General features: G+C 41.4%; 2 protein-coding genes across 7 annotated transcripts in view; one reads left to right on the top strand and one right to left on the bottom strand.

Moving 5' to 3' along the window:
* The first annotated feature begins 269 nt into the window (after nt 1-269).
* On the top strand, nt 270-7,367 carry foxn4 (forkhead box N4). The gene is made up of 10 exons (XM_004544533.6): nt 270-958; nt 1,514-1,629; nt 3,771-3,937; nt 4,840-4,952; nt 5,045-5,155; nt 5,250-5,377; nt 5,533-5,629; nt 5,712-5,919; nt 6,039-6,431; nt 6,518-7,367. Exons 2-10 carry the CDS (start codon nt 1,550-1,552, stop codon nt 6,766-6,768), a joined length of 1,548 nt encoding a protein of 515 aa, XP_004544590.1. The 5' UTR covers nt 270-958; nt 1,514-1,549; the 3' UTR covers nt 6,769-7,367.
* An 18-nt stretch (nt 7,368-7,385) lies between these two features.
* acacb (acetyl-CoA carboxylase beta) overlaps nt 7,386-22,538 on the bottom strand; it is a 29,245-nt gene continuing 14,092 nt past the window's right edge. For 5 of the 6 annotated variants that reach the window (XM_004544534.4, XM_012917285.5, XM_076890832.1 and 2 more), the window contains 39 exons: nt 22,419-22,500; nt 22,181-22,326; nt 21,919-22,069; nt 21,700-21,834; nt 21,364-21,510; nt 21,079-21,267; nt 20,887-20,987; nt 20,666-20,754; nt 20,440-20,564; nt 20,221-20,334; nt 18,930-19,043; nt 18,725-18,814; nt 18,521-18,639; nt 18,001-18,024; nt 15,741-15,881; nt 15,547-15,646; nt 15,344-15,451; nt 15,168-15,224; nt 14,895-14,936; nt 14,595-14,810; nt 14,295-14,450; nt 13,737-13,940; nt 13,452-13,607; nt 13,247-13,369; nt 12,864-13,133; nt 12,657-12,754; nt 12,196-12,316; nt 12,004-12,114; nt 11,734-11,877; nt 11,512-11,632; nt 11,333-11,429; nt 11,156-11,252; nt 10,925-11,060; nt 10,151-10,328; nt 9,942-10,054; nt 9,693-9,847; nt 9,376-9,546; nt 8,915-9,051; nt 7,386-8,420 (listed from right to left, as the gene is read on the bottom strand). In XM_004544534.4, the coding sequence (XP_004544591.3) occupies nt 8,294-8,420; nt 8,915-9,051; nt 9,376-9,546; nt 9,693-9,847; nt 9,942-10,054; nt 10,151-10,328; nt 10,925-11,060; nt 11,156-11,252; nt 11,333-11,429; nt 11,512-11,632; nt 11,734-11,877; nt 12,004-12,114; nt 12,196-12,316; nt 12,657-12,754; nt 12,864-13,133; nt 13,247-13,369; nt 13,452-13,607; nt 13,737-13,940; nt 14,295-14,450; nt 14,595-14,810; nt 14,895-14,936; nt 15,168-15,224; nt 15,344-15,451; nt 15,547-15,646; nt 15,741-15,881; nt 18,001-18,024; nt 18,521-18,639; nt 18,725-18,814; nt 18,930-19,043; nt 20,221-20,334; nt 20,440-20,564; nt 20,666-20,754; nt 20,887-20,987; nt 21,079-21,267; nt 21,364-21,510; nt 21,700-21,834; nt 21,919-22,069; nt 22,181-22,326; nt 22,419-22,500 (5,005 nt within the window). In that variant the 3' untranslated portion in view covers nt 7,386-8,293. The remainder of the gene's footprint in view (nt 8,421-8,914; nt 9,052-9,375; nt 9,547-9,692; nt 9,848-9,941; nt 10,055-10,150; nt 10,329-10,924; nt 11,061-11,155; nt 11,253-11,332; nt 11,430-11,511; nt 11,633-11,733; nt 11,878-12,003; nt 12,115-12,195; nt 12,317-12,656; nt 12,755-12,863; nt 13,134-13,246; nt 13,370-13,451; nt 13,608-13,736; nt 13,941-14,294; nt 14,451-14,594; nt 14,811-14,894; nt 14,937-15,167; nt 15,225-15,343; nt 15,452-15,546; nt 15,647-15,740; nt 15,882-18,000; nt 18,025-18,520; nt 18,640-18,724; nt 18,815-18,929; nt 19,044-20,220; nt 20,335-20,439; nt 20,565-20,665; nt 20,755-20,886; nt 20,988-21,078; nt 21,268-21,363; nt 21,511-21,699; nt 21,835-21,918; nt 22,070-22,180; nt 22,327-22,418; nt 22,501-22,538) is intronic. The other variant, XM_004544535.4, reaches the window with a different exon arrangement.

Here is a 22,538-nt window from a genome sequence, read left to right as displayed (position 1 = left end):
TTATTCCATTACAGAATTGTGCATGCCGCAGTTTTTTTGTGTGCTGGGGGTTGTGCTTTTTTTTTTTTTTTTTAGACTTGGTCTCCAGACAAGTGTAAGCGTTTGCCGCCTCCTGCTGCAGCCCCTTTCCTCCCTACCCGCCTCCCCGGGTCTTTTTCCCACTGCCGAGGGGAGCGGGACGCGGCCACAGCAGCGGGAAGCAAATTATCTACAAGTACATCCCTTAAAAAAAAAAAAAAAAGTTGACACTCACATACACAGATACCACCACAAGCAGCCACTCACAACGTCTTAAGACCCGCACGAAGGAGTTACTGGGAATGACCTCGCAGGAGGACAGGTGGAGCAAAATGGATCGTTGATGATTTCATTTTTATTTTTTTTATTTTTTTGTTTTCAGTTGGTTTTATTTTGCTCAGCTGGAATCAAAAATACTTTCAAACACTAACTGAACAGGTTTCAGGCCTGAACTTGTGTGTTTTGTTTTACTGAGACGCTCTTAGCGCACCTGTGTACCCCTGGACAAAAAAGTGCACAGGGGCTCGTCTGTTCAATAATCATTCAATGAGAAGACTGCGGTGTATGGATCGAGTATGGCCTGACTTTTGACGCAACAAACGTGTGTTTGACTACTGGATGTATTAAGGAGCGCACCACGAGCGCACAAAATCCACAGAAACAGAAAATAAACTCTCCACGTTGCTACTTAAGCACTTGCTGCTGAAAGTGTGAATGTTACAAGGGTTTACGAGAGACACTGCATTAACAACAGCTGTCAAACTCATGGGATCCTGCCCCCTGCACCAGTGGGAGCGCCGCTGAGGTCTCCACTGCGCATGTCAGAGCGCTGGACAGCTCCAGAGAGGGAAATTTAAAAACGGTTTTTCGAGAATCAAGTGCAATACAGTACAGCGGCTCAGCAGCGGCTCTCACATTCTTCAGTATCAACCAAAAACAGGTGATTGTTTTCCTGATTTCTCTCTTTCAGCAACACAGTCTTTGTCGGGTTGTTAGTTGTGTGAAGCCAGCTGTCATGTAAACGATTTTTAGTGTGTAACTGTAATTTCTATAGCTGGATTTATAATTAGCCACTCAAATCTAGACTGAAACTAACATTTGTACTGTGCACTTAGTAAAGCACACGGTACAAAAGCACAGTGGGCTTTTTCTTTTAATTAAAAAAATATATAAACAGCTTAATCTACATATTTTTGACTCTGTAATCTAATTACTGAGAAACACTAAACTGAGCTTCAGATGCATGCAGGTGACCAACGCTAATTTTATGCTTTCGTTTATTATTATATTAGCTGCTTATCAAACCTCTAATCAACCTTCAAAACATGGAGCAACTTTCTATTTTCTACAATTGCACGTGCTCATGTTCATTTACTTGTATTTTAAGCAATATTATCTATATTAAAAATGTTATTTCTGTATAGCTTGTTTATTGACACTTGTTTATTGAAGATTCACTAAATCACAAACTGAAGTGCATGCTGTTTTTGTTTAGCGTATTTTACTGCAGAGATACTACATATCCCAGGAAATGATAGAAGGAGGAATAACTTCCAGGATGTCAGGAATAACTGAGAATGCTGGACATCATCCGTCTCCACAGGATTACAGGTAGGACAAAACCATTTTCAGCCATATTAGAACAAGAGTTTGCAAAATTTTAGCCTTAAATAATGTGGGGTTTTTTTCTTATTATATAAAACACTACGAGAGTAATAGATCAAATCCATATTTTTCTGACTTTATGATTTTGAAATGGTTGTGCAGCAAACTTTGTAGTCCACTGTGTTTAATCTAATGGTAGATGGACAGCTCTTTTTGTGCATGGGGGGTTGCATGAAGAAGGAGAGAGGGACAAAATCCCAAAGAATAAATGATTTTCAGTCTGAATGGATCTGTCAGAAACCATCAGCTCTGTTTACACTCCCGCTGTCGGCGCACGGAGAGCCTGAATCTCTTGGTTTGCCAGCTCAGGGGGAGATGGGGCGCTCTGGGTCACCAGTGTGCACAAGTGGCTCCCAATTAGAAAAGGAGGGATGGGGGAGGAAGGAAAGGAGGGGGGAGGCACAGTGTTGATGTTGAATTTCTGCAAAGACATGGATGATAGATGGAAACACCAGCTCAACATGTTTTGCATCAGCGAGCATTTTCTATGCTTGACTAGTGAGGAAAGAAGGGAAGTGGGATTGTCCTAAGTGTGTCATCTATTCTTTGTTTTTTATCAGTAGTTGTTCTCCACAGATGATGGATGATTGCAGGAAATTTTTTTTCTTCAAGCAAAAGTGTAATAGGCCAGCTCTGGAAAACCTACAAAATTGCTGATGCATCTTTTGTTGCTTCTGAAATTGTACTTGAAGATTTGTTTTTCAGCCTTCAACAAAAAAAACAAACAAAAGGGACAAAGAAAGGTTAACTAGCTTCAACCTTTGTGGATGTGGATGCAAGGTGTTTGACAACGTGCGCTGCTGATTCTTGGCCGTAATGATGTCACTCATTCAGATGGCCGACATAGAACCCTGACCTCAAACTACACTTGCAGCCCCCCTTTGGCCTGAGGCTCCGTTGATTTCCCCGATAAGGGCTGGGGGGTGATGGAGGGGGTTGGGGGGCTGTGGGGATAGAGGCTGGAAAGGGACAGGGAAGCAGATGGCATCCTATTTGTCCCTCTTATGTGAGGGCTGTCATTCCAACAGATTAATGCAAGGGCGGGTAAAGAAAAGAAATGACAGAGACAATCAAGGAAGGGTCTGGAGAAGACAATGGAGCCACGTGCCACTGGGCAGATTTGTCGTTTAGGACACAATAGGTGATCATTTTTCAATAGACAAGGCCAACTGTTGCAGGCAACATGTGCTGCTGTCCCATGTTTGAAACGATCTCTTGCGTTGTTTACTTATGATTCAGCCAATGGCTAAGGCGAGACCGTGGTCACCTGACACAGGGTTGATTTTTTTTATTAGGAGATTTGGTGTGTGTCAATGGAGGGATTGGGGGGGGGGGGGGGTTCCTGCACTGTCCACAGACACACAAAGTAACTGAATAGCATGTGTTGTCATAGCGACCCCAATTACTGAACCCTTGCACAGTAAGTGTGTGTGCAGAGAAGACTGGAGAGGATTCAAGAGGATTCCTCTCTTTTCTTTCCTTCTCTTCAGGGCTCGCCATAATAAAAGACACAATAACTGAAAGTTGATTGATACTGGTAGTGCTCTGGGCAAACAGAAAGCCTGAATTAATCCAGTTTCTAAGTTTAAATGTATTAAATGATTGACTGAAAACTGTTCTTTGATGAAAAGTAATGTGTATGAAATGATTTTTTTTGTTTGTTTGTTTGTTTGTTTTGTAAATTTGCATAGCAGAAGAATCCAGAATTAAAAGGCGAGAGGGAAACAAAGATCATTGCGCCACTCGAGCAAAACAACAAAACCAAAAAATCCACGATAATGTAAACAGATGATTTGCTGTGAATGAAAAGCGTATTTAAGTCCCTCTTTGTTGATTAAAACTGTCACTGTTAAATAACACTTGTAGGTAATCTTCTTATGGTAAATCCTCAATGGTTAATACGCACTCACCGAGCAGCTTTCATCCCCACATGTACCCCACATTCAGACTCATTATAGAGGTTTTGTCTGAAGGACAGGATGTTGCATCGAGTGTTTAGATTTAAATTCCACTTGTGGTCTGTGTGTGTCTGGGCTGACAGCCGTGTTAATCCTGCAAACCTCCCCCTCTTCCCTCCCCTCCTGAAGGCTTCTGACCACGGACCCCTCCCAACTGAGGGAGGAGGACCTCCCTGGGGACCTGCAGTCTCTGTCATGGCTCACCTCTGTGGATGTGCCCCGGCTGCAGCAGATGGCTGATAGCAGAGGCCACAGCAATGGGCCCTCCCAGGGCAGCTTGCTGGAGCAACAGACAGGTAAGGTGACAGGGAGGGGACAGTGCAACATTCAAAATCTGATAAAACTCTCTGATTGGATAGATCAGGGCTACTGGATTCTTCTGGTTCGTTGTTTTCTTTGCAAAAGTTATAGAGGACCCCCTCAAAAGATCAAGGTTGCTTTGGTGCCACTGGGGATTGCCCATCTATAAATCTACAATCACAGAAATAGTTAATCTTAGAGATTACAATGTTTTGATACCTATGGTGATCAGGTCTAAACTCTCAGTTTTTCCTCAGCCCTGTATAAACTTGTTGACTAAACAAGACCAGCCACTATGTCAAAGTAAAGTTATTGTTTTTTTCTGTAAAGGCCTATAAATGACATATGTAGCACTAAATTCTGTTTTAAAGCCCCCTGTTAGGCTCATATTCTGGAAACTGACTCGAGTAGTTTTGCATGGTTCATATTTCAGCTGATATCTGATTTAGACTTGATCTCTTCTTCAAGAGATCAAGTCCAGTTTCTCCTTATTGGCTGCCCCTTGCCTGCTTCTACAAACAGAACCCAGTGCTTGTAAGCCCAGCCTCCTTCTCTACCATATAAGGATAAAATCCAATCAGCTCCACACCAGGGCCCAGATTAAAGTAGCCTGAGGTCTTCATGTAAAACTTTGGTCTTTTTAAAAAAAAACAAAAAACAAAAACAAAACATCCACCAGAGAAAAGTTCACCAACTTCCTTTTATAATGTCAGTGTAAAGAAAAATCAGAGCTTTGCTTCTGAACACTTATCTTGATATGTGAGCTTCATGTGTATGGTATAAATACTACTGAGCTTCATTTTACCATCACTGGTTACAGAAAATGTCTTCCAAATAATTCATGAGCACAACATCTGCATGAAAAACAGGGAACTCTGACATCTGTTTGTCATTACAGCTCAGATGAACAACATGACTATGACCACAAGTCAGGGCTCCATGCTCCACCTCCAGAGCAATATGCAGCACAGCCCTCTGGGAATCAGTATCATAAACACCCACAGTGGAAATGTAAGTTTTCACGGGACAGTAAGAAAGTGTATTTTATGTTAGACAGTGCTTACTTTAATATAAAATGACCTGTCTCTATGTTTATTTCCCAGATGTCTCCGTTCTCAATGAATGGGCTGCCTTCTCCAGGATACCAGTGCCCTACCTCAGTCTACCAACCCACATCCCAGCAGGTGTACTCTTTAAGCCAAACTGGACAGCAGGTATTATACGTTAAACTAATGAAAATACTTGTTTTTATGGTTAAAAAAAGGTCATCAGGTCCTCAGTATTCACACCTCTCTCTCTCTCTCTCAGTGTACAACTGGTGGACTCTATAGCAATGTCTCATTCAACAACCAAAGTCTATTCACACAACCTCGCCTGGCTCCACAAGAACAGGAGCTGCAGCCGAAGTCTTTCCCCAAGCCAATCTACTCTTACAGGTCAGTGCTCAAAACCTTACTTAAAATAAAAATATTCACAACTAAACATTTTTAGCTGTTGGCACAAAATTTATGACTTATGAATCGCAAAGTGTGCAAGTGTCCATATTTCTACCTCAGTTCGCTTGGAAACGTGTTTTTGTCCCCTCCCTCAGCTGTTTGATTGCCATGGCTCTGAAGAACAGCAAAACTGGCAGCCTCCCAGTCAGTGAGATCTATAGCTTTATGAAGGAACACTTCCCTTATTTCAAGGTACAGTACTCTGAATGTTATCAAATAAGGCTAAAACTAGAACTTGCCTGTAAATAAGAAGCGGCTCTACCTCTGCTTGCAGACTGCACCTGATGGATGGAAGAATTCAGTCAGACACAACCTCTCCTTAAACAAATGCTTCGAAAAGGTGGAGAACAAGACGAGCAGCTCATCCCGTAAGGGCTGCTTATGGGCATTGAACCCCGCCAAAATTGACAAGATGGAAGAAGAGATGCAGAAGTGGAAACGCAAGGACCTCCCAGCCATTCGGCGCAGCATGGCTAACCCTGGTCAGAAATGTATTTTGTTAAATATAAAAGACCAAACAGTTAATGAGGCAACAGGTCTGTCACAAATCTGACCAGGCCACACTTTTGCTTGACCTGACAGCCTGTCTTTGTCCTTACAGATGAGCTGGACAAGCTGATCACAGATCGCCCAGAGAACTGCAGACGAAAGCCTTTAGAGCCAGGCATGACCCGGCTGAACAGCTGTCCAAATGCCCTCCCACTGCCAGTCCCAGCCCAAATGCAACCTCAACCTATAGTCACGCTGTCCCTGCCATGTTTACCCATGCACCAGCACCACCAGCTTCAGGCCCAGCTTCAGGCTCAGGCTCGACTGGCCCCCATGTCCCCTGCCCCAGCCCAGACTCCCCCTCTCCACACAGTCCCCGACCTGTCCCACAGTCCGCTCACCCAACAGCCCAGCAAACCCCCTGATGATTTCTACAACATGCAAGGGGACGCTCACACAGAGGTGGACGCTCTGGACCCGAGCATCATGGACTTTGCCCTGCAAGGTAACAACTTCTTCTAAAATTAAGGCTTGGTATTTGTTTATGGTGTCATTACATGCTTACACCAACCTCTCCATCCATGTGCTCAGGTAATCTGTGGGAAGAAATGAAGGATGACAGCTTTAACCTGGATGCTTTAGGCACCTTCAGTAACTCGCCTCTCCGACTATCAGACTGTGACTTGGGAACAGCCAATCTCCCTCCCGTCTCCAGTGGCGCAAACCTGTCGCTGTCAGACGTGCAGGTGACGGGGCTCTACACCTCCTACGCTTCCCAAGATGCCCTGTCTTCCCAGTACATGGGAGCACCATCTAACAGCAAGCCTATTGCCCTGCTCTGAACCAGCCAAACTGTTTCTAATAGATTCCACTGTCTGGATACTTTTAAAGGAGGCCTGAAATCAAAGTCTAAATGTTGGTTTCTTCTGTCCGACTGAAAGTATCACAGCTGGAGAACCACCTGGAGTCCGCAGAAAAACTCACTGAGAAGTGAAAAAGAGACGACTGTAAGAAAGACAAAGCAAGACTGCAAGTATCTGGTTTTGCCAAGCAAAGACTGAAAGCCTGTATGAGAACACGAGTGTTAGTACACACCAGTTTTTCTACTGTTCACACTGCATTTTAAAGCCTTTCCATAAATGTAGCTCCCTTACTCTTGCCTGTTGTATTGTGCTAGACATTTTTGCTGTGATGTTTTATTTATATTTATAAAAAGACAGCTGGAGAAAGTAATGACTCTATCAATGTTTTTGCTGTATATATTTGAATGTTTCAAATTGCTATCACCACAGAAAAGCTTTCTGACTTCATTCCCAAATGTGAAGGTCTGCCAACACTTCCTGTTCACACATTATCATTTTACACATGGATTAACATTTCTGAAGGTCTGGTACATCTTACGTTCACTAACTTGATCATAATAAAAGTCAAATGGGTAAATAAAAGAAGCTTCTTCATATTTAAATACATCAATGATATTTATTAAAGTACAGCCTTTGGTAAAATACAAGTCATACAGTCATAGCAAAAATCGTTTATATACATTCAAATGAAACGTCACGGCTTGTGTTTCTGGTGTTTTAATCACAGGTAAGGCTTTTATGACCTTTTTGGCAATTACCATCTATTTTTCACAAAACCTGAGTTTTACAAATGAGGTGCTGAGTACACAGTGTCACACCATCGTTCATAATACTGTGCAAATCCACCCAAACATACCACAAACAGACTAGATGGACTGAAGTCAAACGTCAGGAGTAAAATCATAACCTGCTTGATAAAATAAGCTATTTTAATATTTAATATTCTTGATCGCAATAATAGTCAAACTTTTATTTATTGACTCAAAGTACAAGTAAGACAGAACTGACGGTTAACGGTGTTTTCTTTTGGTTTTATTTGAATAATTATCAAATTACTAACAGGCAGTTTAAAGCTTATTTTTAGACGGATTACATTCAAAAGTGAAAGCTCATTCCTGGTGTAATATCTTTAACAACGATAACTAGCACCGACATATTAAGTCTTCCATTTCATGAAGTCTGAATAACTTCAGGCTCATTAGACTGGAAATAGTCGAGTAAGGCAAATTCAACACTTAAACTTGTGCAGAAATACAGCAAAGTGAAATGTGCATCACAGTGATAGCCTGGGGGCTGGGAAACTGTGTTCCTGGACTGAGTGAGTGAGTGCATAAATGAACAATGTGAAAAACTAACATTTTCAAACGGGAAGGCACTCAGTAGAACAAAAGTTTAGGACACGCTCTCCTTGTGCACTATTTTTTTTTTAAAATACCTGAACTGTAATCTTAAACGCAAGATTCACCGAGTTTTGTTTTAGTTCATCCCGATAAGGCATCATATGTTAACTATCGCTGGTGCTGTCCATAGTCGCCAGTAGATGTGACAGCTTGGCCCTCTGAGACGGAGTGATGATGTGGCTCATTTGGATGATGCAGTCCATGGCTACGTCAGGGTTGGCCTGGACCAGACTAGACACAAGGGGAAGTTGTCTTTTAAACATGTTCTCACACTGATGACTACAAGAAATGACAATAAAGCTTGTCTAAGAGAGTTCAGGCTGTGTGACTAATACTAATGTGTAATAGTAGTGTATATAGTATGTATGTATGTAGTAGTGTACCAAACTATAGTTGCATGTGGCTGGAGAAAATATTGTTTTCAGTGGCATCAATTATAATCAAGAAGGTCGGTTTGATCGTCTATCACCACCATCACTCCACAGGTATTAAATTACTTTGCCAAACCCAGAATGTAAGCGAGGCTTTCACAGAGTTTCCGGAAAAATACTGGGAACTGATTCAGGTTCCCTTAAAAATAATGCAACTCTGCAGGTAATTTTACTCAAACATGATCAAATGTGATAAGTCATTCTGACCAAAACACTTAATTATGTACACAGTCCAGCTCCTTTTATGAATTTATTGAGATGTAATAAACGAATGTTCTGTGTGTGTCTCCATACCTGCAAATGTGTTTCAAAGTGTTTTCTCTTTTCAAGTATTTGATGTTCTCTCGAACAGCTGACCTGATGCCATCCTCTTGGGACAAATGCCTCTCAAGCCACTCAACTACTGCTTGATTATTATCCCAAAGGTAAGCCTGAAAAAGCATGAGAACATGTCTTTAAACCTATGAACAGTGATGCATGGAATATATAATGACTTGCTCATGATCTGTGATCCACAGCCAAAAAAAACTTTACTAGGCATGACTCGGATGAGCAGTAAATAAGTCTCATAATTTCAGTTTGATGATTTAAAATCTTTGACAATTCAAAAATGTTAATGTAAATAAAGTAACCTACTCTCTAATACCTGCATTTTTCAAAAAAAACAAAACAAAAAAAACAAAAAAAAACAAAAAAAAAAAAACCCACAAACAGAGCAAATTGAATTTTGTGCAGCAACTGCTGTTCTCACATACCTTCACTGTTCCCTCGGTTTCAACAAACCAGCGACGCAGCATGGACTGCATGTGCCCGTCGCTGAGATCCTTGTTGGCTTGTAGAATCTCACTCTTTACCACCTGCTCCAACAGGAGGCGACGTAGGCGCCAGTAGAAGAAGCTGCGAGCATTCTTCCAGTCCAAAATATCCTGTTAAGAGGATCAAAAGGGAGCAGTAGCATAAGTTTGAAAAGCTTGGATTCCATTGTAATTCCTGGTCTCTCTCTCACACTCACTCACACACACACACACACACACACACACGATACCAAATTGTTCATGAAGTGCACACTCACATTAATGACCCCCTTCTCTTGCATCCGGCCTGGGGTGTCATGGAGATCAACAAACTGCACTGCCACCTGGTGGTAGATGGGCAACAGGAACTCCTCCCTCGCTTTGAGTTTTGCCTCCAACTCTTTGCACTCTTTGTCAGACAGGTCTGGGGAAGCTTTTAAACAGAAGAGCTCTGAGTCAGCTCTCTTTAACGTTGTAATGGAAAAAAAAGTTCAAATATTTAGATTTGAGACAGAAAGAGGCTTTACCGAGTTGCTCAGCCAGATTAGCATAGACCGAATCCAGCCTTTTCATGGTTTTCAGGAGGTCTTTCCTTCTGTATTTGATCTCCACTGTACCCTCAGCCTCCAACACGCCCCCTCTGAATAGAAAAAGCATACCCAGAAGCATAAACGTCAAAATTACCTTCAAAATATATCCATTTCTAAGATTTGAAGCGTTACTTTTCTTCATGTACCTGCTCTCTCTGTCAGCATAGAGCTCCATACACAGTGGGTTGATAGTAGGGTCTATCACCACCCAGGAACCCCCTCTCAGTTCAGCCTGTGGTGGGATGTACACCAGCACTGGTTGGCGGAAATCACGCAGAGCATCAACAATGTAGGCCCCAAACTTTAATATCTGGTCATACATGTCTGGAGAAAGGAAGACTTGATTAACACAACAGCGTTTGATAGTCCAGAATGCAAATATTTTCGCAGTTACACAGCTCTTTTTTTAAATGAAATGCAATAATGAATACTGCATTAAAAGTGCAGAGCTTCAGCTGTGGTTTATCAGATCATAATGAGACATGAAAGAAAGTTAACATATTGCCCAGTATATCCACTATCCTTCCTCTGCACATGTCCAAACCATCTCAGCCTTGCTCTCTAAATCAGTCAACCTGAGCTGTCACTGTAATGTTCTCATTTCTAATCTTCACCATCTTGGTCTCTCTCAATGAAAGTCTGAATATTTCCAGCTAGGCCTCCTGCCTTTTTGTTAATGTCACCATCTCCAAACCAATCTATCCTTCGAGGTGCACACCTCAACACTGTGTCACCGTCCTCATATATGTCCTGCACCACATGTATGAGACACTTCTCTCTAAACTGTTAAGCTTTGCTGTAAATATAACTTCATTATGCGATCCATACTTTTAATTTAAAAGTGCCTAAACAATAAAAAATATCAGACTGTGCAAATGTCATGCTATCTGTTTGCAGAGTTTAGCATATTCATGGTGTACCCTTCATCCCCCCAGAGAAGCCCCTCCAGTTGGCAAACACTATGAGAGGCAGACGTTCACGGTTGAAGTCACAAATCGCCTGAGCCGTCTTAAAAGCTGAATCTGGAAACCACACCTGGCCCGCCTGCTGCAGGACCTAACATGAACACACAGAATATGGAGTTTAAATGCTCTTCAAATAAGAGTGATGGCTTTATTATACGGCAAAAATGCAAAGAGACATTCACTCACTTTAGATTCTGAATCCAAGTTGGCTGGATCTGCTGGCACAGTGAACTCAACCGTGCGAGTTTCAACAGCGATGACGCCGAGGGGGATTCCTCCTAACCTGTGTTCATTCAATTTGTGGTTAAGGTCTAGTTGCAATTTAGCATACATATAAAGTACGTTTCAAGTGCGCAGATTTACCGTGCTCTCCCAACCACCACTGTTTGAGCCCAAGAACTCAGGATCTCCATGAAAGAGCCATGGTCAAAGAATCCACTCTGCCAGGCACCTCTCACCACTAACAACACAAATGAAAAAAGGAAAAAGTTTCATCTACTACTGACATAAAGAAGTTTTAGAGTTTAGATCTTGCAGCTTACGCGGGTGAGGTCTGCCAGCTAGCATCCAGCGGGGATCATACGGTGCTTTAGTGGGAGTAAATTCTATCTCTCTGTCCACTGCATCTGTAGTTGCTATAATGGGCACAGGTGAGTGTTTGTCCTGTGAAGACAGAAGAACTATATGAGATGGTCTGAAGGACTGCCCGAGTTATTGTATGATTATATTTAGACCACAAAATGTGTGAAATTCACTCAGTCAACCTTTGGCATGTAAGAGAGCCACTGCAGGATAGTAAAGACACCCTCAAAGTCATCTGGCACACTGGTGTGTGTGACTCCATTATTGTACATGATCTGAACTCCGCCAAGCTGGTTGTTGGAAGTATACACCTCTCTGCCCAAAACCTGGAGATAAACAGGAACTGACACTTTTTTTTTTCCTTCTTGGGGACAGATGGACAGACAGCACACCATGCATGAGCCCATTGGTCCTTTAGCTGGATGAGCGAAAAACTGATTAGACTTACTAACCTTGTTTAGAGCACCTGACCCCGTCAGGATAATGTGAGAGTTCTCTACTTGAATCACTCGCTGCCCCAAACGGACCAGATAAGCTCCAATTCCAATAGCACGACATGTCACCTGCAAGAGCACCAACAGGCTTACATGAAAATCTCAGGGACTTTGGCATGCTGCTGCTTAAAATCAGATCCATGTTCTCACCAGACTGATTGTAACGATCTCTTCATAGGCCCGAGAAGATTCTCCAGCAATAGTGCCTGAGCCTCGCAGATTCTCAACACCAAGACCATCGTCCTTCCCAATAATGTCAGTGATGATGTACCTGAAACAGGTGAAAAATCTCTATCATTCAAATCAGTTCAGATTAGTTAGATTTCAGTTAAATATTTTAGATTTCAATAAACAAGCCTTTTATTCCCACTCTTGCCTGTTATTAACAAACTGTAGTTTGTGATTTGTCTTGCTTGTCGTTTGTCTCTCTATGCTTGTTGAATATTTCTTTAATAAAACTGTAATGTTGTAACGTCTTTACCTTAAAATGTAAGTCCAAGAAAACAACAAGGAGCCACAACATAAGAAATGAATATGTAAAATACTTTACAAGCATCCAAAAAGTAAAGGATGTCAAATACTTTGCAACTTCCTTTGAGCACAGATCGTACCTGGACTCTCCACCTTCTTCTACATGCTGACAGTGAACAGAATTGGTGGCGCTGATACGGGTGTAGTCCTGAGGTGTCAGATAAAGGTATTTGAAACCCTGCAAGAAGAAAAAAAAAACAACAACAACCCACTATAAATGTAAAATAAGAGCTGCAATAATCAGTGGTTATTTCATCTGCTTTCACAAAGTGAACACGTGTAGAGACCTTGTAGGGGTCAGCGGGGTCAATCCAGGCCACGTGGAACATGTGTTTGACTTCTTCAGCGAGGCCAATGCGCGCCCCACTGTTGGCTGCAAGGTAAATTCGGGGGATGCCTTCTGTGCGAGCCAGCTCCGAGGCTCTGACGAACAGCTCGTCCTCTTGAGGGCCGAATGAGCCAATCATGTGAGTGATGTCATTACAGATGACAATAATGTCTCGGCCCTCTGGGTACTCCGGAGTTTTCATTTTCATCCTGAAAGCAACCATTCCCACCTGGAGGAGAATCATTATAATCGGTAAAAGCATCACCAAAGAAACATCCTTTGACGAAAATGATCTTTAAAACCAAACAAACCAAACCAAAAAAAAAAAAAAAAAAATCCTACATCGTTGTCTCCAGGCAGGCGGTTCATCTGCGCCAGTCGGCCTTGAGGGTCCAGGACGAGCTCAGTGCACATCAGCACATCCTTTGGGCATTTGTCCCCTGGACCCCAAAGCTTCAATAACGCCTACGAGAAGAGTTTTGCAGTGAGCTTAGACAACATCAGAACATCAGAGACTGAAATAAGTAAATCAGTGAGCTAACAGTACCTGTCTGAACATCTCAGGGAAATCATAGACATATGTGGTACCCAGAGTTTGAGCCTGGAAGCGTTTGGCCTGCAACAGGTCTTTTGTCACATAGGGGGTGTTGATTAACATCCCGTGCAAGGGGCCCTGCTTATCCCCATATGACTGAAACATGATCTGAGAAGGGAAAATTGGCAAGTTGATTTTTTACATTTGTATGACCGTGAAAAATAAAATATGAACGCCTGGTGGTTTTAAAAAAAAAAAAAAAAAAAGAAAAGAAAAAGCTAAACACTCTGTCCTCACCTGTCCAGAACTTTGGTCAGTGACTTCTTTATACAAGCTGATATCCAAATAATAGCCAGATTCATTAGTAAGGAACAGGCGGATGGGAATGGCATTCCCAGTCGGTGTAAGGCGGATGTTGATCTTCAGCTCTGCCTGAAGGACGCGCAGCTTCCAAAGGCGACTGCCATATCGCATCACCATGGAGCGGACAGACTCCTCGATCTGATAAATCAAAGATCAGGACAAGCAAGCATGTTACACGTGAAGTCTGAAGGCTTTACAGGTCACGGTTTAGGTATCGAATCTGTGAATGTGGACTACTGATACAACAAAATATTAGTAACAAACAAGAAGTAAAATATTAAAAGCAGTAAAACATTTATGAAAGAGAGAATCATACCTGAAAGACTGATAAAACACTAATATTATGTAGTGCATATTAAAAAAAAAAAAAAAGTCATAGCACAATTTATTCACCAAAATAAAATATACTATAATCTCGAGAACTTTATGCATATTTTTGTCTTAATAACTTATTGTGAAGATATACTGCAATAGAGATTGCAGAACACTGACTTTAGATAGGTCCATGATAACAGTGGGGACGAAGTTGAGGAAGATGTGATTGCAGTCTGTGCGAACACTGGTGTTACTGAAGGCCACCTCCAACTCATCCATGGCTTCCAACAGCAGACGTTCTCCCTCATTTTGGAGGTATTCAAATGAAGCTTCCTGGTTATTAATAAACATGTAGTGGCTTTAAGTTCTTTGAGTGCAAAAATTTTTTTCAAACAGCAAAATAACACATGCTACAAGCACATTTCTCATCTTGTTGGACATATAAAACAAAAGTCAAAATTTGTTCTGTTTACTTACCTTTGTAATGAGATCTGAGTGGCGGATAATTGCTCGGATGAAGAAGCGGTAGTCCGTAACTTCAGCACCCTCCTGAACACGAGCAGCTCCCAGGTAGAGGTGCATCTTGTGGTTGGCGCAGGGAACAGCTGTCAGGTCAAAGTTCCTCATTCGGTTGAGCTCCAGCTGAAAGGCCAAAGCTGGCTCCAGATTCCGGTAAATACGATCTTCCTGAAACTGAAGGGAAGCACAGATTCAGTCATCGTTTCCTTAGAAATGACATGTCAGCTCTGTAAATGCAGGTTGTTTAAAAACACTTACCCCGTCTCTAGCTCTGAATGTGAAGAACTTGGGGAATTCTCTCTGTTTAAATGAAAATTTAAAACAATAATTAGACTGCAGCCTTTCAAAGTAAAAAGTAGCCTGCAAGGACTTTCCAAATGGAAAATGAAATGAAAATGGAAAAACACAAACAATAGGATTTAGTCAAGGTAAGTACCCCCCCCCCCAATCTTGATTTTATGAAAAGTGATATGTGAATGAAATTAAAGCCATCTATGATCATGATGCACTGCACATAAGATACACAATTACCTTCTGTACAATCAGAAAGGTGATTCTCCTTATTCCATACTCGAAGAGAATAGCTTTCTGTAAAAAAATAAAATAAAAAGTCAAAATCACTAAAAAAAAAAAAGAAAAAAAAAAAAAGGAAAACTGTGATCTGCTATTTAAAAGAAGAATGCTTTATTTTAGATTTGGTTGGTAACCTTTGACTGTCCAAAGGCAGTAAAGGCTCGGACCAAGGCATCGTCATCTTCTGTGTCTGCTGTTTTTATGGACACATTAATGATGTGGATTGGGTTCTCCCTGGCACTCTGCAGGAGATAAAAGAGAAATCAGAGCGTGCACATATAGATTAAAACAGTCTATTGTTAAGCCCCGTCCTCCTTATACAGTCACAGCTGCTCACCTTGAAGTGCTCCTCATCGTAGAAGCTGGAGCAGGACTCAGAGAAAGGAGTATTCTCCATAAGTGGCTCGGCAAAACTGGAAAGAACTTCATCAAAATTCCTGCAAAACCAAAAGAAAGACATTAACATTTGATTAATTTCACTTTGAGATAATTCATCAAATCCAAAAAAAATAAAAATAAAATAAAAAAGACCTTTTGAAGTCATCAAAACACTGGAAAGCCACCATGGCCCCCATTCGCTGGCACGGTGGAGACAAGGCTCCATCCAGGAGGAGCTCACTGCCCTGCCTTCTCAATTTAAATTGGCCTGATCCACTGACTGGCACAGGAACCCTAAAAAAAAACCAAAAAAAAAAAACCACACATTTAAAAATAAGTCAAAACCACTGGACAATGAGGTGACAACGAACAAGATGCCCAAAAATTCATAAAGAGAGCAATTAAAGCAAGAGTGGATAACTCGTCTTGTCTATTTAAAAACAAATTACAGAGTGTCACCACCATCAGATCATATTGGAATTACATACAGGTGATAGCAGAGGCAGCTTAAAGGATTTTTTTAAGGTTACAAGTCCTAAGCATAAAGTTCTCAGTCGTCCAGTAAGGGTGGGTAACAGGTTATATACACACAACTGACAGAACCTGTTAGTATCAGATTTTGTACAGTGATGAAGTCTTAAACTGCCACTCATTTCTTCATATTTTGCTGAAACATGCAAACATACGTGGAAAAACAGTATATAAGGCAAAAACTGAGTCTGCACAATTCTGACAATCTTGAAAGTAAAGGTGAGACCACCTTTATTCATCAACACTGTCTGAACTCTCTCAGGCAACTTTCTTCTAATATCTTTATGTAGTCTACAGGAATAGTTCTCCAGGCTTCATAAAGGACATTCAAAGCTCTTCTTTGGATGTTGGCTACCTTTTGTTCTGTTCTCTGTGAAGATGACCCCACATTGCTTCAATTATGTTGAGGTCTGGGTTCCTGGGAGGCCAATCCGTTACTGATAGTGCTCCACTGTGGGGTTTTTTTAATCCAGGTCTGCTTTTACTGCACTGACAGTGTGTTTGGGATCCTTGTCATGCAAGTAGGACTATTTTGACAAGATTCCAAACACCACTGATGGAAATATAGCCCTAAATCACAACTGTGCCTCCACCCACAGAGGGCTGTGTACACTCACTGTTCCTCTCTCCTGACTTCCTCTGTACACATTGGTGATGATTTGAAGCAAAAATGTCAAATATGGGTCCATCACTCAAAAAAAAAAAAAAAAAAAAAAAAGATCTGTTGCTGCTGATATTCAGTTCAGTTCTCGTGTAATTTAGTGAACATCAGCCTTTTCTCCCTGTTCCCCTTTCCTAAGAATGTATCCTTTACAGTAGTCTTTGACAGTCTTGGGTGGATTTTTTTTTTCCCCTGACAAAGACTTAACCAGCTGTAGGGTTTTTGTTTGTTATTTTAAGGCTTGAAACTTCTTTTTCCAGTTTCCGCTTTTCTTTTTAAGGACACACTGCATAGCATGGCAAGATATGTCAAGTTTTCAGCTAATAGCTCCTTTGGCAATCACCTTTGAAAATAATCAGATATTAGGATTGAACTGAAAATAAGTGAAAAAGCCGCCAATTTCAAAGAAAAACTTTGAAAGTCCTCCAGAAAGCCAGAATAACTGTTGACCAAGACCACTTTGGAAAAGGAAAAAAAAAGCACAATAAAATGAAGTCTGGCTCCTTGGAAACAAAATATGACAAAACAAGGGGTGGCTCAAGACTATTGCACAATACTCGGTCATTTAAATTATGGAATATAGACATTGTAATTCTGATTACCAAAATGTTTTACTGCCTGAATTTTATTATGTGCCTATGTGCATGCACCTTTGTCTTCTGCTTACGTGGCCCGATTATCTGCTGTCTGGCTGATTAGCTAAGTAATGTATTTTTATCTCGGAGTATAGGGAGGATCGCCAAGTCAAGTCATCAGCTAAAGTCCAAGTGATGTCAGTAGATGCATGACTCAAGTCCGGCTCAGTTCAAAGCCGATTCCCCACCAGGAAGTGAGCTGAAAGGGATTATGAGCTGTTGTAATCCAGAGCAACTGTTACTATATCGGGTTTCAGATTTGCAAATTAAAGGTTGGAGAATGCAGGCTGGCCATTAGGTAACAACTAATGTAATTTCAGGCCTGAGGTTTTTAAGAGGAACATGAAAAAGAAGCTGAAAATGTGCCTCTTAAAAAGCCCAGCTATGCTTTACATGTTGAAAGAAGCAGAAAAAAAAAAATCAGATGGCCCAGTTCAGCATAAAAGTGAATTTAAAAGGACAAATCAGTTCTTAAGCAAATGTATCTGGGCAGAAGGAAAAAGCAACATGATGCATCCAGCATGCATTGCTGTGAGACAAACAGAGGATACGGTGGTTTGGTTGTTTGGGAGGAGCTTTACTCTACCTGTTCAGAGTAGGGCTGCTCCCTCTGAAATAAGATGATTAACAGGTGAATATTAGCAGTGCATGATCAAACTGTATGTCTACTACGTCTGGTAATATGATTAGACTGAAGCAATTTTAAAGAGACTAAGCACATTCACATCAAAGTCAAGTATGGCAAAACTGCATTCAGGGTTAGCCATATGTTACTTCACAGCACCAGGGTGGCACTGCACCTGTACCCCATGGGGACAGGTGAACATTTCTTTTCTGGATTACCGGTAATCGATCAAGCCACCATTGTACAGAGGACACCTAAATTATGTTTTTAAGGCCTGGATTTCATATGAAAAGTCTCTTTAAAGAATCCCCATCAATACAAGTGAACGATCTCCACAGAGAAAGAGAAAGCTTACATCCTCGGATGCTACAAAGAGGAAATATGTGGTCAAATTTGGAGGTGGTAGTGACTCATTCGTGACTCAGAAATTAGAGAATATCATTTGATTCGTCTGTGGCTCGGTGTGAAGTAAAAGTGTCACCTGTTTGGATGTGATGATGGCAACATAAACTGAAAGTCTACAGCGCATGTTCCATCCTGCAGCTGGTGATGCTGGATGCTGTTTAGCTCATAGGCGATGTAACCTCTGCGGACGTACACCTGAAAGTCAAGACAGAACAACAGAATGACCATTTAATAAAAACGCATAAGACAGAACATGTCTGTGTGAATGCACTAACCATACCTCCAAAGCAGCCATGCATACAACTTGATTGGAGTGATAGAAGAAGTTGGGCAAAACGTCAAAAATTGAGGTTTCAGAGAGAATGAGTTTCTGTGGCAAATAAAAATATATATTTATCATTCACGGTATAAATGTGCTGCTCTAAAGTGATGTAACAAAGACGTTTTTTTTGTTTGTTTTTTTAAATACAAAACACAAAGCCAACCTTCAAATTCTCTGGACAGAACTGGTGACCATACATATCAATGGCTGACAGGAAGATGGACTCCACCTGGTTGTGTCTCAGTTCATATGATGGTAAATGAGAAGCAATCAGGACCTATGAGATATTTGCAAATACTATAACAACATAGTCAAATAAAATAACTTTAAAGCAGATGCATGATTAGTCAAACTTCAACAAAACATATGCAGTTAGATCTGTAATTTGTTGGACAAAGACAGAATCATGTAGCTTTGCTGCTGTCAATCACCACAGTGGATTTCAAATCAAAAACCTTGACACGATCGAAGTGACGACTTTCATCTTTAATTCTATGGGTTTACTACTAATTATAGTAGTTTTTATGCACAGTCCACCATTTTCAGAGGCTCAAAATAACTGGACAAACTAACATAATTTTATATATAAGAACTGTTTTTAATCCTTGGATGAAAATCCTTAGAAGTCAGTGGCTGCCTGAAAGTCTAGAACTCATGAACATCACAAAAGGCTTTGCTTCCTCCCTTAAAATGCTCTGCCAGGCTTACACCACAGACACCTTCAGCTTAATAACTGAAAAGCTGCTTTGTTGGGTTGAGATCAGGTGACAGACTTGGCCAATGAAAGATTTCTGGGGGGGGGGGAAGGAAAACAAAACTTTTTTCTTCTTCGGAAGAATATCCCATTTATTTGCCTTTGACAAACTCTTGGGTTGTGTTTGCAGTACGCTTTGGATCATTACCAGTTTGCAGAGAGTACAGGCCTGTACACTTCAGAATTCATCCTGCCGTGTCTATCAGCAGTCACATCATCAATAAACACTAGATACCCAGTTCTACTGGAAGCCATACATGCCCATGCCATAGCTTTGTCTCCACCATGTTTACAGATAATGCTTTGGATCCTCCTCCATATTTTTCCTGGTACAAGTTCATTCTGGTTTCATCTGTTCAAAGAATTTTCTGCCACAAAGGTGCAGCATCTTTTCTGGCCAATTCCAATCTGGCCTTCGTGTTCCTGAGTGTAACCAGCGGTTTGCACCTTGTTGTTCTTGAGGGGTTTTTTTTGAGACATTATTTTCTTAACCACAGAAAAAAATTCTGTCACCATCCAATTTATTTGTCTCTTGTGGTCTTTCAGGCCTTTTGGTGTTGCTGGGCTGGTCAGTGCAGACCTTCTTTTTAAGAATGAGACAGAATGTTGATTTGGACATTCCTACAGTTTTTGCTTCTCTCTCTCTAGAAGGTTTACTATATTAAAAATAAATAGCAAAACTCAATGCAAGCTCTCTTACCTGTCTAGCTCTCAAGGCTACCTTTGAGTTCTCCATCTTGCTAAGCTGTGTGAGTTCATTCAAAATAGCCATGAGCTCATCTGCCAGAGTGGGATCCCGTCCACACAACTGATCCTATACAAAGTTAAAGACAAACCTTCATCACTGTCCGTCCACGTGACTTTGTGCAGGATGAACGGTTATCAGGTTTGCTTCAGTGAAAAACGATGAGAGCCTTACAATGAGTATTGTGACCAGGACGTTCTTCTTGGATACTTGAGCATGAGAGAAGATGTAGTCGAGGACAGGACTCATGTCAGGTTTGTGCTTCTCTCTCAGGTTGATGACACACTTATCATAGTGAGCTGTTAAGGACCAAAAATAAATAAAAGCATTTCCATCATAACGGAGCTGCAATTGCAATAAAGAAGAGGTGACATAAAACCTGAAGGGGTGCTGATGTTACCTTGCTGAAACTGCATCTCTACCTGCAGGTAGCGCTTCAACAGATCGAGAACCACAGATTTCATGTAGCCACGGATTCCACTCCGATATCTGAACAGAAAAAAAATTCAGATGTGTCAACAATTACAACGATAACATAATTCAAAGATATTACTGCTACTACCACCACTACACAATATGCATCTGACCAAATGGGGGGAGAAAGAAAAAAAAAAAAAAGACCTCTGCACCAGCTGTACAATGCTCTGAGTGTTCATGAAGAAAACCTCTCGGTCAGCTTTCCTCTGCAAGGTTGCTGCATGGCTGTCTAAAATGTTTGCAATCTGGAATCAGATAAGCCAAACGTCATCTTATCACACTGGTAAAAGCAATTTATTTAAAAAGCTCACAAGCAGCCTTTGCATAGCATTTTACCCTTTGACTGGGGAACTGGCAGAGGACGGAGGTGATGTTGCTCGCATACTGAGCCATGACTTTGCGGATATCTTTCTCAACAGTAGGTGGAATACGGCCAGCCACGCTGGTCATGATCTCTTGAAGTTCCAAAAGCGGCAGTGAGGGGTCCCTTAGAGTCTTCATCAGGGTAGCAACCCACTCTTTCAGCTGTAGGTTTACATGCAAACATGCTCGTATACATCAATAAAACGCTTTTGTGTCTTGTAATGAGAAATCTGCAGTGGCAGAAGGGCTGATATATACCTTTGTGCTAAAGTAGGGTTCTTCAAGGCAGTACCCATCCATGACATTAACCAGGTTTTCAAGAACACTGTGGAACACCTGGTGAAGCTTCTCCCCAGCCATGGGAAGTGGCTGCTGAGGCGGTAGCACCGCTGTGTTGAGTTCCACCTGTGAAGGAAGAGGAAAGAAAATGAGAGGAAGTTTTCACAGCAATTTCAATAACAGGAAGAACTTACACTGAAGTAAAATAAAATAAATGGATACAGACCAAATATATAAACAGGACACCAAAGTATTGCTAGAAATTTTTGCAAAAAATTCGAAATGAAGATTTTGATGTGCTCTGGAATAACCCACCCTGTGTATACTGCTGGGATCATCCAGATCCATACGTGCCACCACACAGCCAGGCTCCAGAACCGCTCCTGGTCGCTTGACAAAGTGGATACAGCCAGACTGCTGCGCAGTCAACGTCATCACCATCTTCATCACCTGAATAATAAAGGACAAGTAAGCAAAACGAACCGGCACAAATGGCATAAGTCACAAAATCCTATCCACCGTATATTCTGTTACCTCAATCTCTGCATAAGTTTCCCCTGCAAAAATATGATCTCCATCCTCAACCATGTATTGCAGCAGTTTGCCAGCAGAGGGCGAGCGTAGGACCGTGGGGTCATTCTCCTTCTCAAAAACACAGGTCTTGTTGCCAACGGTGATGCGAAACCTGAAACGTTAAAATAGTGCCGGTAATGAGTAATCAGTTAAACCAGAAGTAAATAACCAAACTGGGGAAAAAAAAAAAAAAAAAAAAAACAACCCGCAGTGGTAGCCTTGCCTGTCCACTTCTTCCTTCATGTAGGTTATATGGCTGCTGCCATTGTAGCACAGCAGGAGGCCGCCATCGTTCAAACGGTGGACGTCTATTTCGATGTGCGAGCCATTCATAATAACGACATACGTTGTTGGGGACTGGCGAGCCACCTGCAGGAAACAGCAGTGATAATCTATTCATTAAAAAAGGTAAGAGGCTGAATTAAAAACAAAACAAAGCAGGAAAGGAACAAAACAGATACCTTCAGACAGAATTTGACTCCTTCATATATTAGGTCCACATTGACAGAGTTGAGCAGACTGTTTGCAGGCAGTACCTGACCTCTACAGATGCAGCAGATAATGTTTATAAGAGTCAATTG

The sequence above is a fragment of the Maylandia zebra genome, linkage group LG12, assembly GCF_041146795.1.
Source record: "Maylandia zebra isolate NMK-2024a linkage group LG12, Mzebra_GT3a, whole genome shotgun sequence".
Taxonomy (NCBI): Eukaryota; Metazoa; Chordata; class Actinopteri; order Cichliformes; family Cichlidae; genus Maylandia; species Maylandia zebra.
Note: the sequence above shows the minus strand (reverse complement) of the source record. Positions and strands in the feature narration are given on the sequence as shown.

Coding starts and splice junctions, on each gene's coding strand:
- foxn4 (XM_004544533.6), top strand. CDS start 1,550: ATGATAGAAGGAGGAATAACTTCCAGGATGTCAGGAATAACTGAGAAT. Junction 5,156..5,249: donor TAAGCCAAACTGGACAGCAG/GTATTATACGTT, acceptor TCTCTCTCTCAG/TGTACAACTGGTGGACTCTA. Junction 5,630..5,711: donor AACACTTCCCTTATTTCAAG/GTACAGTACTCT, acceptor CTCTGCTTGCAG/ACTGCACCTGATGGATGGAA.